The following is a 14261-nucleotide window of genomic DNA, read 5'->3' as shown; positions in this document are numbered from 1 at the left end:
TCTTGTAAAAAGGCATCTATTTGGCTTTTAATACAAAATGACTCAGAGGAACACAGAAAACAAAATATACAAGCCAGTTACTGAATTAAAAAAAAAATTCCCAACAAATTTCAGTCACATTCCCTGTCTTCAGCTTGGATTAGATAATAAAAAACACACTAACCAATGTCTGTCCCTTTGAAGAAACTTCTTTTTTAGAAAAAATAAAATAAAAAAATAAAAAAAGTGAAGAAGAAAAAACTAAACAGTCCCTGAAGTCTGGCAGGTGGTTTTGAGAGCCAACGTCAGCTTGCCTTACTCATCCTGATGAAATGATACACACGTGGCTGTTGGAATATGGCCACCTCCTGCTAGTTTTTTGATCTTCATCTGAAGGGAGGACGCTGGCCTGGGCATCATTTGATGCCACTGGTGCTGTCTGAGGTCAAGCAGCCTTGGAGTCTTCAACCTCTTATCTTCACTGAATCTCCCCCATGTACAGTCTCTTGTCACTGGATGCTGAGAGAACTAGGGCAAGAGAACAGAGAAAGGTAACGGCAATAATGGAAGGTCAAGGAGGCTTGCACTCAAGAGCTCTATTTCAAGAGCCAATTTTTGGTATAACAGAGCAACTGGATTTAGCTTAAATTCCCCTCTTCCTGAACACCATTCACAGCAAACTGTAGCCTTGCTTTTCAATCCACGCCCTCTCAAAACCATGAGGGTGAATGGTATTATGGATACATGATCAGGCTCTAAATCCTGATGTCTCCTGTCAGTCAAACCCTAAGAAAAATACCTTTCCAGTCATTCTAGAAAAGAAGAATCAGTATCTGTGCTAGTCATTTTGGAAATGTGCTTATTAGCACTAGAAAAGTTACATTTTCTCCTTAAATTCAAGGCCCACTACTTAGTTTACAAAATGACTAGGTAGCAAATAAAATGTGAGTTAAGTTATAATTTAAATCTGAATATTAAGAAATATCATTTCTGCCCTGGCCAGATAGATCGGTTGGTTAGCATCGTCCGGAAGCGCAGGCATTGCTGGTCAAAGCACAAACAGAAACAGACTGATGTTCCCGTTTCTGTCTATCTTTCCCTTCCTCTCTCTAAAATCAATAAAACAAACATTTAAAAACTATCCAAAGAAATATCATTCTTTAATCCAAATACTTCATTGAAACAGACTTGAAGCAAGTAACTCAAAAGAACTAGAGTAACCATGCTCCCTCTGAGACTGAGAAAATGAAACACTGCTTCTACCCTCACCCCTTAGAACAATGGCGAGATTGTCAATGGTACCCGTAAAGAACACCTGCATGGACATTCACAGCAAACAGACGTCCAAACTCTGACTCTGCATTCTCAGGGCTCCTTTGGGAGATTCCCAGTTTCCCTTTCCCCACAGCCAGGACAGACTTACTGATGGGCTCGTCGGGGTGGAAAGCCACTTCATTGATGGAGCCAGCGTGGCCGGGCAGCTTATACAAAATCCTTCTGCTTGTGGTATCCCACACATACACGAACCTGCAAGGTATCACAGAGAACAAAGCTAAAGCCTTTCAGAGCTGAGGGTAGGGTGGAAGCATGGCTTTTTAAGGGAAATGGAAGCAACAATATATTTAATCACCCCATATTTATTAGACTGTATTCTGACTTCTAGAAACTAGGAATACAGATTTTGAATATGGCATAAATCTGCCCTTGAGCGATGGAGTGAATAAATAGGAATAGTAAAAAATATAAGCATTACTGGAATTTTCAAACACAAACTTATGAAATAGGAAAGAACATGGAGAAGAAAGACAGATTTCTCTACAGACACCATAGAGAAATGTTCCTCAAATATCACCCCATATAATTAGGCTGTAGGTAACATCATATGTATCCAGGAATGTCTTTAAATGTAACCCAATTCATGGTAGGTTGGGAGCTTAGGTTGTAGAGGCACCTGAATTTGTAGTATAATATTCAAATCACAGAGCCAGAGAAGGAATGGGAAATTTGTGCTATATAAACAGGATCCAAATTTTGCACTGAATTCATGGGCAGAAAGAATACTCAATTCTAACATGGGAAGGGGCCAACAGTTAACAGCTAGTATAAACTCATTTTACAGACAACAGAAGTATAATACAGGCCCTGTACAATACCGGTTGGCTCAGCGGTAGAGTGTCAGCCTGGCGTGCGGGGGACCCGGGTTCGATTCCCGGCCAGGGCACATAGGAGACGCGCCCATTTGCTTCTCCCCCCCCCCCCCCCACCTCTTTCCTCTCTGTCTCTCTCTCTTCCCCTCCCGCAGCCAAGGCTCCATTGGAGCAAAGATGGCCCAGGCGCTGGGGATGGCTCCTTGGCCTCTGCCCCAGGCGCTAGAGTGGCTCTGGTCACAGCAGAGCGTCGCCCCTGGTGGGCGTGCCGGGTGGATCCCGGTCGGGCGCATGCAGGAGTCTGTCTCTCCCCGTTTCAAGCTTCAGGAAAAAAAAAAAAGAAAAGTATAATACAGTGACTTTTTAATGTGATACAGTTCGTCAGTGGTAGAACTAAAATTAGAACTTTTAATATACTCCAGTATTCTTCTTTCTCTTACCACCCTCAAACACTGTGTCCCCCCACACTAAAAAAGAAGTTTTAAGCTGAAGGTAAGATAAAGAGATATTATCTTCATATGACCACGCAGAAATAATCTGTTGGTAAATTTAAAGGGCTCATGGTTTTCAAACAGGTTATACAAATTATTTACACATTTTGTTTGTTCAATACCTCAAGCACCCTTTATAAATGCCTAGTTCTGATGTGACATTAAACACTTTTAGTCTAAAATACAAATAAACAAGAGCTTCATAATTATATCATTTAGTTCTCAAGAGCTAGGCTCCATAGGAACTAACTAAAAGTTCTAAGCAAGATGGACAAGAAGCAGGAACCCCATCTGTCCAGACTCTTCGGCTCTGATGCTCGTGCTATCCCTACTGTCTTGTTCCCTCCATGCACAAATAACTGTCCTCATGATTGCAGCTAAGGGTGATGTGGCATGGTGAAAAATATATACGCCCTCTGCAGTCAGAAAGATCCGGGCTGAAGTCTCAATGCAACTATTTAATAGCTATGTAACCTTAAACAATTATTTATTTCACTTCTCTGAGCAGCTCTTTCTTTAGGCTGTAGGATGCAGACAATACTATGTCACAGCTTGGATGAGAGCAATAATAAGACAATGTATGCTAAATACCTGGCAAATATAATCAATGATAGCTATTGCTATGACAGATACATTATCAAAACAGAATCACATGAACCAGTGCCACCCAATAAATTCAATGAAAAAAGATAAAATGACATCAAGTGGCTGAATAAAGCACTCATAGCAGAAAGACTGGCTAATCTTCCCATAGCCTGTGGTAGAACTTTTGAAGGGTTTCTAGTTGAAATGTGAGGTTGGTGATTTGCAAGTGGAGAGGGAAACTGTGCCAGATCCAGGCCTGGCTGAACAGTTTTCTGAGAAGGTTACATTTCCCAGGTATATAAAGGCCAGCAGAACCCCAGGTCTCCACAGGTTTAGTTCAAGGCCTCACTCTCCATGGCTGCCAATTAGATGTTAAATTTAGAGAGGTTCCATGTCCTCTCCTTACTTTAGCATGGTAACAACCAGCAGGAACCAGGCTCTTTATGTAACAGAGCTTGCTTGCTGACTTTGGGCTAATTGGTGAGGAGGCCTGTGAAATCTGGCCAACCCCCAGCAGGTAGACAGGCAGACACCCCCAGACTAGAGCCACGCTTCCACATGTAAGGTTTAAAGAAACAGTGGGGAGGGAAAGAAGGAAGACAGGACATTGAAAATCAGGGTCAATGTACAAATGAACTGTTCAGAAAAAAAGCTTAGGCAAATATCATTTAAAAGCTTGACTACATAGGAAAGACACAGTATTTCTGCTAAAAATAATGTAAGAATACTTAGAATGGTTCTCACTCTGTCAGAATGAAAGACACCTTATGCTGTGGACCTGCTCCAAACCTCCTTTAGTAACCTGACAACTGAAAATCTCTTAAATTCCTTCTTTACAGCAGCTCTCTAAATCACCAGGACTCAAGCCATCAATGTGAGTTTCACCTGGACCCCGCCCCTCAGAAAATAGCCGAATAAATGTTCATTTTTCTTGGCATTAAACTTGTCATGGGAAAAAAAGTAAGCAAACTCTGGACTCTTTAGGTATGTGCACAAATAGAAAGGTGTGGGATAGACCAAGTGAGGCTTCAGTATGGCTGTGCTAGGGCCCGGAATGGGAGAAGATCCCAGAACACGTTTAAGCCCAAGCCAGCCAAGAAAAGGCTTCATGTTTATAGAAGGCGCCTGTTTCAGCAGGGTTACACAAAAATCTCTAAAGGGGGAGAAAGATGGGAACTAAACCCAGTGTGAGGCACCAAAGGGCTTCCTCATTCTTTGCCATCCTACAACTGTGGCCCAACGGCCTCGTTCCTGGACATCCTTGTTCCACCTGTCTCCTTCCCAAGGATAGGTCAGTATATACATGGTAAAATCTGACTGCCATCCTTAAGCTAGGAATTCATTCATATCATATTCTAAGTGCTTGGAGTGGGTAAAACACAGCCCTGGGTTCAGAGATGACTGAGACTCATTCCCTGGCCTTTAGGAGCAAATAATGTATTGAGGGCGCCCCACTGTTTGTCTGACTGTAAGCTGTGACAAATTTTTTTTTTTTTTTTAACAAATAGGATTTTATTTTATTTTATAATTTATTTTATTTATTCATTTTTAGAGAGGAGAGAGAGAGAGAGACAGAGAGGGAGAAGGGGGGAGGAGCTGGAAGCATCAACTCCCATATGTGCCTTGACCAGGCAAGCCCAGGGTTTCGAACCGGCAACCTCAGCATTTCCAGGTCGATGCTTTATCCACTGCGCCACCACAGGTCAGGCGACAAATTTTAATAAAAGTGAGGTGTTGGCCTGATCTGTGGTGGCGCAGTGGATAAAGTGTCAACCTGGAAACGCTGAGGTTGCTGGTTCAAAACCCCAGGCTTGCCTGGTCAAGGCACATATGGGAGTTGATGCTTCTTGCTCCTCCCCTTCTCTCCCCCCCCCATAATGAATGAATAAAATCTTAAAAAAAAAATTTTAAATTCTAAAAAAAAAGAAAGTGAGGTGTAAAAAGTGTGACTACGGCACAAAACAGAGAGAGATTAGTTATGCCTGAGAGGTAAGAGAGAGAGAGGGCCAGGAAAAGTTTATAGGCATTAAAGAAAGAGGTGATTACTAGAAAGATACAGGAGTTTGAATGAAGAGGATACATGAGAAGCCTGGAGACACAAGGGATATAGAACAGGGAAAGTTCCACGTGGGTGAAGTCTTGTGGTGATGGTGGGTGAGGAGAGAACACAATATATATTTAAAAAGACTGAAAATCACGCCTGACCTGTGGTGGCACAGTATGGCATCAACCTGGAATGCTGAGGACACTGGTTAAAAATCCTGTCCGATCAAACATAAATGAGAAGTAACTACTAGTTGATGCTTCCTGCTCCTCCCCCCTTTCTCTCTCTCTCCAAAATCAATAAATAAAATCTAAATAAATAAATAAACTAAATCACAGCAGAAGACTCTGATGAAAAAAACCTGCAGTCAGATTATGAGTCTGAATTGTATATATTATGATGGCAAAGGGAATGCAACAGAATCAAAGAAATTCTTTACAACCCAGGTCTAAAATGTATCCAAAGAATCTGACAGAAATGATGGGTTTGTCTGACATGATCTTTAAACTCTACATAGCGCACATGGCATCATCTCTGAGTATAGCTATAATTCGATGTCTACTCTAGCTTGGTATCTGCATCTAATGTATTAAACATGAGAAGATACCTGCATAGTTCCATCATTCTTTAGCATACGCCCAGTAATCCTCACCTGTCGGCTGAGCCAGCTGCTATCTTGCTTCCATCAGGTGACCAAGAACATCTCAGAAGATTCTAAAATGATGAATACGCAGGAATTCAATGAATACAGTAATGCACCAAATCCCTCTTTATTAGACTATAGAATCACTGACTGTACATTTCTTAAGTAGAGTTTTAATTATTTTCCCCAGAAAGATGATCAGCAATTATTTTATATTCTGTGGCCCAAGGCAGCACACTTTATAATTTTACACTATATAAAAACCAACTGTAGGCCCTGGCCGGTTGGCTCAGTGGTAGAGCGTCGGCCTGGCATGCAGAAGTCCTGGGTTCAATTCCCGGCCAGGGCACACAGGAAAAGTGCCCATCTGCTTCTCCACCCCTCCCCTCTCCTTCCTCTCTGTCTCTCTCTTCCCTCCCGCAGCTGAGGCTCCACTGGAGCAAAGATGGCCCGGCGCTGGGGATGGCTCTGTGGCCTCTGCCTCAGGCGCTAGAGAGGCTCTGGTCACAACAGAGAGACACCCTGGAGGGGCAGAGCGTCGCCCCCTGGTGGGCGTGCCGGGTGGATCCCGGTTGGGCTCATGAGGGAGTCTGTCTGACTGTCTCTCCCCGTTTCCGATTTCAGAAAAAAAACAAAAACAAAAACAAAAAACCAACTGTAGAAGCCCTGGCCGGTTGGCTCAGTGGTGGAGTGTCAGCCTGGTGTGCAGGAGTCCCAGGTTCAATTCCTGGCCAGGGCACACAGGAGAAGCGCCCATCTGCTTCTCAATCCCTCCCCCTCTCCTTCCTCTCTGTCTCTCTCTTCCCTTCCCGCAGCCAAGGCTCCATTGGAGCAAAGTTGGCCCGGGGGGCTGAGGATGGCTCTGTGGCCTCGGCCTCAGGCGCTAGAATGGCTCTGGTGGTTGCAACAGAGCATCGCCCCCTGGTGGGCATGCCGGGTGGATCCTGGTCGGGCGCATGCGGGAGTCTGACTGCCTCCCCGTTTCCAACTTCAAAAAAATACAAAAAAACTCCCCAAAACAAAAAAACCCTAACCAACTGTAGAAAACGCTTAATTTATAGTAAATTAGTGGACCTGACAACAGAATTTTGTTCTACCTACAAATGCTGCCCACCCTACTCCATTTACCTTGATCCTCATTAAAAACTGTTTATCTTGAAGGAAAAGAAAAAACCAAATTCAACAAAAAATAAGATTTGATTTATAAAATGAAACTGAATCTCAGTGGGATCACAAAAGAAAACCATTAGTCTCTATTATCAATAAAGTATCTGGGGGAAAACTGCTTTCAAAAGATGACCTGGGGTTTGAGAGTTTAGAAAGAATTTCTGTGTATCAGAACTTGGGCCACGGTGCTTACTGAGGAAGAGAGATGCTTTTCTTAGGGCTCTAAACTGGTCACTGGGAGGGTGAGGGAGGTCATTTGGGTAATAGCCATGGGAGCCTAGGTCCCATTGGAACACTAACCTAAGAGGGTCAAGGTTACCGAGGAATTAAAAGGATGGGAGTGTCTTGTTGAAGCTGGAAGTCCTAAATTGGAGGGTTGATTCCATTACCACTGATCTGTGAGACTGCCTTCTACCCTATCCTTGTATTACTTTTATTTCTGGCAAGAACAGTTTTGATGGAGAACAGTGTTACTAGAATGCAGTGTCTTCTTAGTAGAGCTTCTGATCTCTATCCTCAGCACCATCTCTTCTTTCTTAATTTAAACTGAGACAAAACTGACATAACATTGCATTATTTTTAGGTGTACAACATATAATGATTTGGTATATGTAGATACGGCACCTTAGCACCACCGTAACCGTTTCTTTGAATCAAATGAACAGAACTGCTTTGCTGTGCAGAGCTCACCTTTTCAAAGTTGTGCACATTTCCCTGAAATATCTTTACACATCTCTCTTTGGGAGCAAATGGCCGGACATCCCAGACCCGCACTGCAAATTCAAATAAAACAAGCACAACAATTATCAGCCAGAGGCCTCCTGAGAACCCAGCTAAAATCCATATCGGGTCAACAACAGCAGCTATTTCCTAGGGGAAGGAGGTCGGCATGGTACATTGCTACCTGGTAAGGTTCTTTTTCCAAGAGGAATAAAAATGCATTTAAATGCCATTAACTAGGCCTAGGGGCACAGAGGAAAGCTGAGGGGATAGAAAGGAGAAATGTCAAACACACTGCTGGGGAACTGCAACAGAGTAGTTGGGTGTGACACTAATTTCAACAAAACATTTTGCAAATGACTCCTCTGCCATTCCAAAGAGTCACATCTAGCAGAGCTATGTTATAACTATCTAACCACCACTGATTACTGTGACAGTCAATCCATAAAAATCAAGCTGAGGACTAATCTTTTCTAATTTTGCACAAAGGGGCACCCAACAATCTAAACTTGAATAAGGTCAAATATTTAAAACAAAAGAGCACCGTACCAAGAATCAGAAAAGTGAACTTTGGTTCTAATTTTAGCTCTATAATATATTATAGGTGGTATAAGGTAAACTGCAAGAGTCTTTGTTTTTTGGTTTTCTTTGTAAAAAGAGAATACCATTTGTTCTTTTTCTCTTTTTATTAGCAAGACTATTTTAAGGATAAAGTAAGATGATATAAAGGTCTCTAAAAGATCAGAGGCAATAAATAAAAATAAAAAATTTGTAATTTTATTATATAGCCATAACAATTTTTTTTTAAATTTTAATAACCATTTAGGGAATCTTATATTTCCTTACTATGAATAATGCTAGAATTAGTCAATGGCAAATCCACTCAAATCAGGATATATGTGTCAATCCCACAGTGAGCAGTGACTATACCTGAAATTTTGAGTGTAAAAACCCCCCAAAACAACAACAATCCTTGAAGTCAGAGAGGCATAAAAAGACAAAGCTATTCATAAAAAGTCTGCTACAGAGCCGACAATCTAGTCAGAGGTAAAAATGTTCATTTATTCAACAAATATTTATTGAACACACATTGAGTGTTAGGCACTGTTTCATTATAAAATGTCAGTGAAAACACTTTAGCTTTGACGAGCCTATAAACTTGTATACCAGAGGAGCAGTTCCAAAAATACAGTAGTAAGCACGTAATCCAACAAGCCACCCTCCTTTTCTGCTATACCCATCTTACACCTCAAAAACAAGCAGAGATAAGACAAGAGCGTGTGTTTGTGGAAATTCAGAATGTTGAGCTGTTTTAGTGAGGATTTCTTGTCACACCAAGAGTTTGGAGCGGGGAAGGAAGACATTATGGCAGAAAGAGCACAGCTGAGATTCATAGGTCTGTAGATCATCCAAGGTTGGTGCCCTCTGAAAATGCCTGAGAACTGCCTTGGATAGATCTCTAGACTCTTATCTTTTTAAATAAATGAATTATCAAGTTTCTTATATCCCACTGGAATCCATAACCTTGGATTCAAGCCTACCTGAGCAAAAATGGGCCTTAAAAGTAAAGTCCAGCCCTCCTTTTTTTACTGTGAAGAAACTGATGCTCAGAGAGGAGAGATGTTATGTGCAAAGTTGCTCTGGAATTAGATGGCAGATCCGGGACTAGAACCCTCACTTCTTGACCATATCTTCTGAAGCTTTTTCTATTACAAGCTCTCCTAATTGCCCTGGAGAAAATCTGAGAACTGTCCTGACTCTTTCCTTGCACCCTCATTTATTCCAACACACAATTCTAGCATCCAATGCTCATTTTGTTTAGGGTCGCAGTGACTGGGCATTTGGAGTGCTTTCCTTTCCAAAGTTACCTGTATTGTCCATTGCATTGGACAGAAGGTAAGAGCCTTCAGAACTTAAACTCAAGCCAGTCACTGAATCAGCATGGCCTCTCATAGTGTAGGTGAGCTTGTTTTGGCGCAGGTCCCAGACCTGCAAAACAAAAAGGTGCTTTCAAAACTCAAATGAATAACAAAGAAATAGAATTACTAACGAGTCAATTACCCAAAGGAATTGTTATCCCTTCTTAGTCTGGGTCTGGATCAAGAATTACGTTATTACAAAATATAGATTTGTCACCTCAATAAATTTGAAAAAATAAATATATAAAAATTTCTATCCAAGAGGAAAAAACTTTTCTCTTTCTAAAAATGAAGTCACAATTACTACATTTGACTAGATAGCTACAAATGTCAAATATTAAGTGTTGGGCAGATAAAATATATTATGCTCACTTTGTTAAAGATGGTGCTGCCCACATGGAAGCCTGTCGCTCAGGTGATATTAATGTGTGTTAGGGGCGAGCTGTGGGCAGACAGGATCCTTGTAGCCCGGGGCTTGGTTCTAGGACTAAGCCTTTTTGATGTGGTGTGGTACAATCCCATCATGCCCCAGATAAGTGACTTTGTATTAGAGACTTCCCTATTTTGTATATTGGATTAAAGGTTTTAATTTCTACACTATAAAATGGGGGCAGAACGGAAGTTTGCTCTCTTGGTTCCTGAGATTAGCATTAGAGAGCAGAGAAAGGCCACGTGGAGGAGGCCTGGAGAAGCAGCCAAGATGGCAGAGTGCTGAAGGAGAAGCCAGTTTGTGCAGAGAGAAGGAAAGAGATGGGGAACAGAGGTGAATAAGTCTGGTGAGCTAGAAACCTTTGATTCTAGGAAACTCAGATAAGTCAGTAGCTTTGTGAGCACTGAAGGAGTGGGTTTTGGAGCCCAGTGTGTGTATTTACTTGCCCGCCGGGTGCAAGCTAGGATTAAAGATGATGGCCCATCAGTTTTTGGCTCCGTTGTTTCTTTACCGACTGTCCCAATCTAATGCGAACCTGCATGGGCCAGGCGGCTGTGATGCTGGCCTTGGATACTGGCTTTACATTAAGATAAAGTTTAACAAAAAATAATGAAATTTATAGAGGTTATTTTCAAATCATAAAAAAATAAATTAGAACTTAAAAAAACTAGCATTTATTTTACTTTATTTTTTATTTTTAGAGAGAGGCGGGGAGAGAGTGACAGAGAGGAACATCAATCTGTTCCTGTATGTGCCCTGACCCAGGATTGAACTGGCAACCTCTGTGTTTTGGGATGACATTCCAACCAACTGAGCTATCTGGCCAGGGCTATTTATTTCATTAAAAAATTTTTATTTATTGATTTTAGAGAGAAAGGGGAGGCAGAGGGAGAGAGAGAGAGAAAGGGAAAAGGAGAGAAAGAGAGAAAGGGAGGAAGTGAAGAACACTGATTTGTTGTTCTATTTTATGCATTCATTGGTTGATTCTTGTATGTGCCCTGACCAGGAATTGAACCCACAATCTTGGCATATCAGAACAATACTCTAACCAATTGAGCTACCTATCCTTGGCCCTAAGTAGCATTTAAAACACTTAAACTATGATTCTTAGCAATTAAAAATAAACTATTATAAATATATAAAACAAGTAAATAGGTTATGTATAAAAGACATTATGATTGCATGTGAAATGTATATAACAAGGTAATATGCAAAGATAGAGAAGCTTAAATTTTAAAACTTTTAAAAAATTTATTGATTTTAGAGAGAGGAAGAGGGAGGGAGGGAGAGAAGGAAGGAAGGAGGGAAGCCACACACACACACACACACACACACACACACACACACACTATGGAACAGCACATTTAGTTTTAAAAAATGCATATTTGGCCCTGGCTGGTTGGCTCAGTAGTAGAGCATCAGCCCAAAGTGTGGAAGTCCCGGGTTCAATTACTGGTCAGGGCACACAGGAGAGGCACCCATCTGCTTCACTCCTCCCCCTCTCCTTCTTCTCTGTCTTTCTCTTCCCCTCCTGCAACCAAGGCTCCACTGGAGCAAAGACCCAGATAGGCAGAGCATCGCCCCCTGGTGGGCGTGCCTGGTGGATCCCGGTTGGGTGCATGTGGGAGTCTGACTGCCTCCCAGCTTCTAACTTCGGAAAAATACAAAAAAAAAGAGCATATTCACTGTTGCCTGGGTAGGCAAGGTAACAGAAACATTTCAGCCAAAAATAACCTAATGTCCAACAGAAAAAATACATGGTTCATTAAGTTATGGCTCATAAATACATTGTAACACTGTGTCCTTATGTAAGAGGTAGGATAGCAGAGTGGAAAGAGTTTAGGGTCAGACTGAACCAGTCTTTGCTATTTAAGAGTTACGTGTTATTGGCCACTAACTTTTCCTGAGCCTGTTTCTGGTCTGTAAGATGGGAATAATAACATTTACTTTTCATGGTGTTATGAGAATGACAAATAGAATGCTTAGCATACACATGTCTATCACACAGAAGGCCCTGAATAACTGGTAGCTATCATTAAGCAGCTCCTAAAAATAACTCTGAAGACCAAGTGTAAAATTGTTTACATAGTGAGCTATTAAGCAAATATAGAAAATACAAAACAGTATTTATATTTATAGAGACTGTAACTATGTGAAAAATATATTAAAGTTAACAGAAATGGTCTGGAATATCAAATAGAAAAAGAATAGCAATTTTGTTAAGGTCATCGGTATTATACAAAATTTCCTCCAAAATTGTTTTAATATTGCCAGGCAGTGTTTTTAAGTGAAAAGAAAAATTGCTGTCTCTTTAAGCAAGGCACTTTCCTCATCCAGAAAGGAGTTCAGTGTTTAATGTCAAAGCAATACCTAAGGCAGACAACTCTACTTGCCCATCATAGCTCATACATGTGTGGAATCCAACACGTTTTACATACAGTTTTTCTGTAAAGATGTATGCTGGCTCAACAATCAGGAAAACTTGAAATGGCTGGCATTTTAAAATTCAAGCCATTGCTTCTCTTCTTCAGAGAAGGTACTGTTGGCCTTGGCTGACTGGCTCAGTGGATAGTGCGTTGGTCCAGCATGTGGACATTCAGGGTTTGATCCCCAGTCAGGGCACACATGAGAAGTGACCAACTTCTTCTCTTCCCCTCCCTCTCCCGTTTCACGCTCTCCTGTTCTCTCAGCCAGTGGCTTCAAGGGTTTGAGCATTGGCCTCAGGCACTGAGTGTGATTCAAGCATCACCCAGACAAAGGGGGGCGGGGCTGCCAGGGATCCCACTGGGGTGCCTGCAGGAGTCTGTCTCACTATCTCTCCTCCTTTCATTTAAAAAAAAAGGGGGGGGGGGAAGGCACTGTTGAAATCTTTAGCTTTGTAACAACTAAGCAAGAAGGCAAACCGTCATCTCTCATAGCATTTGGGTGCTATTTCCAGACTTCCCTCCTTAAGGCCTGCACAAGGTGTTTGTTCAGGGCCAAAATGTATTTAAGATTTGCGACAGAGTGAACAGGGCACTTATTTAAGCAAAATATTTTGCAAATTCCTAATCAACTGTTCATTGAATGTCTGGGCATCTCATTAGTGGCAGGCACTTGAAGATGAAAAAAAAAAAAAAGAAAGAAGAAAGAAGACGTATTCTCTGCTCTCAAAGAATCTTCAGCCCAGTAGAGAAAACAGACATGTAAAGAAGTGGTGTGAGAGGCCTGTACAAGGTGCAACAGCAAAGAGGGCAGAGGGTTGAGCTCTCTTACGGCACAAGATGGGAGTGAGAAATAGAGAAATAGAAGGTCTCACAGAGAATGAAGCACTTGGGAAGGGTGTGAAAGAAGAAAGAATATTTTTCACTTAGAAAAAGTAGAAGGGTATTCCCAGGCAAAAATAATGTGTGAAAGCAGAAAAGCATGAAAAAATCGTGGAACTATAGGGAACTTGGCAAAGAAAAGCAACAGACAATGCCTGAGAGGTAGGTAGGCAGGCAGAAGCCAGACCATGCAAGGTTTCAATGCCTGGCTTGGGTTTTATCTTCCTCCCTTGGGAGCCACAGAGGGTTCAGAGTAGTGAAAAAAGTTGGTCAGTTTTGCATTCCAGAAAAATCCTTCTGACCCAGATAACTGAAAGGATGAGAGCTGGGAAATCAGTAAGGATCTATTCTAACCCCTCACTTACTACATTAAAAACAACAATAACAAAAAAACCTATCAACTAAACTCTACTCTAGAGCTCAAGATTAGAAGAAATGCCCAAGGACTGCAGCTGGACCTTTAAGCCATCAAGCAGAGGCACTGTCTTCTTTTACTCATTTTCCCAACTCTCCAACTCTAGACCCAGAAAGACAATCCCAAGAGGTTGGCAGGAACAGCACACTTGTTCATAAACACACAGAAAACTTGTTCCCCTCAGATTTTAAAAGGGGCTTCGATTTCCTATCTGTTCCCCCTTTCTTAGAATAGGTGGAGCTAGCTAAGAGACTATGAAGCAAACAAAAACCAAGCTCTTTTAGGATCACCTCCGAATGCAGTGTGGGAGTATAGTGATTTGCCAAACAAGTGCTCAAGACTGATACCAAATGTTACATATGACACAATTCCATTTATCACATGTTCTAGAAAAGGACCCATAGGACAAAGAACAG

At 41.6% G+C, this 14261-nt stretch overlaps 1 protein-coding gene across 1 annotated transcript in view; it reads right to left on the bottom strand.

Moving 5' to 3' along the window:
- SNRNP40 (small nuclear ribonucleoprotein U5 subunit 40) overlaps positions 1-14261 on the bottom strand; it is a 42806-nt gene continuing 28545 nt past the window's right edge. Inside the window, exons 6-10 of the mRNA XM_066265104.1 lie at positions 9645-9765; positions 7747-7829; positions 5899-5960; positions 1403-1506; positions 1-507 (exon numbers count right to left, since the gene is read on the bottom strand). Coding sequence (XP_066121201.1) covers positions 458-507; positions 1403-1506; positions 5899-5960; positions 7747-7829; positions 9645-9765 — 420 coding nt within the window. The 3' untranslated portion in view covers positions 1-457. The remainder of the gene's footprint in view (positions 508-1402; positions 1507-5898; positions 5961-7746; positions 7830-9644; positions 9766-14261) is intronic.

Source organism: Saccopteryx bilineata, chromosome 3 (assembly GCF_036850765.1).
Source record: "Saccopteryx bilineata isolate mSacBil1 chromosome 3, mSacBil1_pri_phased_curated, whole genome shotgun sequence".
In the NCBI taxonomy this organism is placed as follows: domain Eukaryota; kingdom Metazoa; phylum Chordata; class Mammalia; order Chiroptera; family Emballonuridae; genus Saccopteryx; species Saccopteryx bilineata.
Note: the sequence above shows the minus strand (reverse complement) of the source record. Positions and strands in the feature narration are given on the sequence as shown.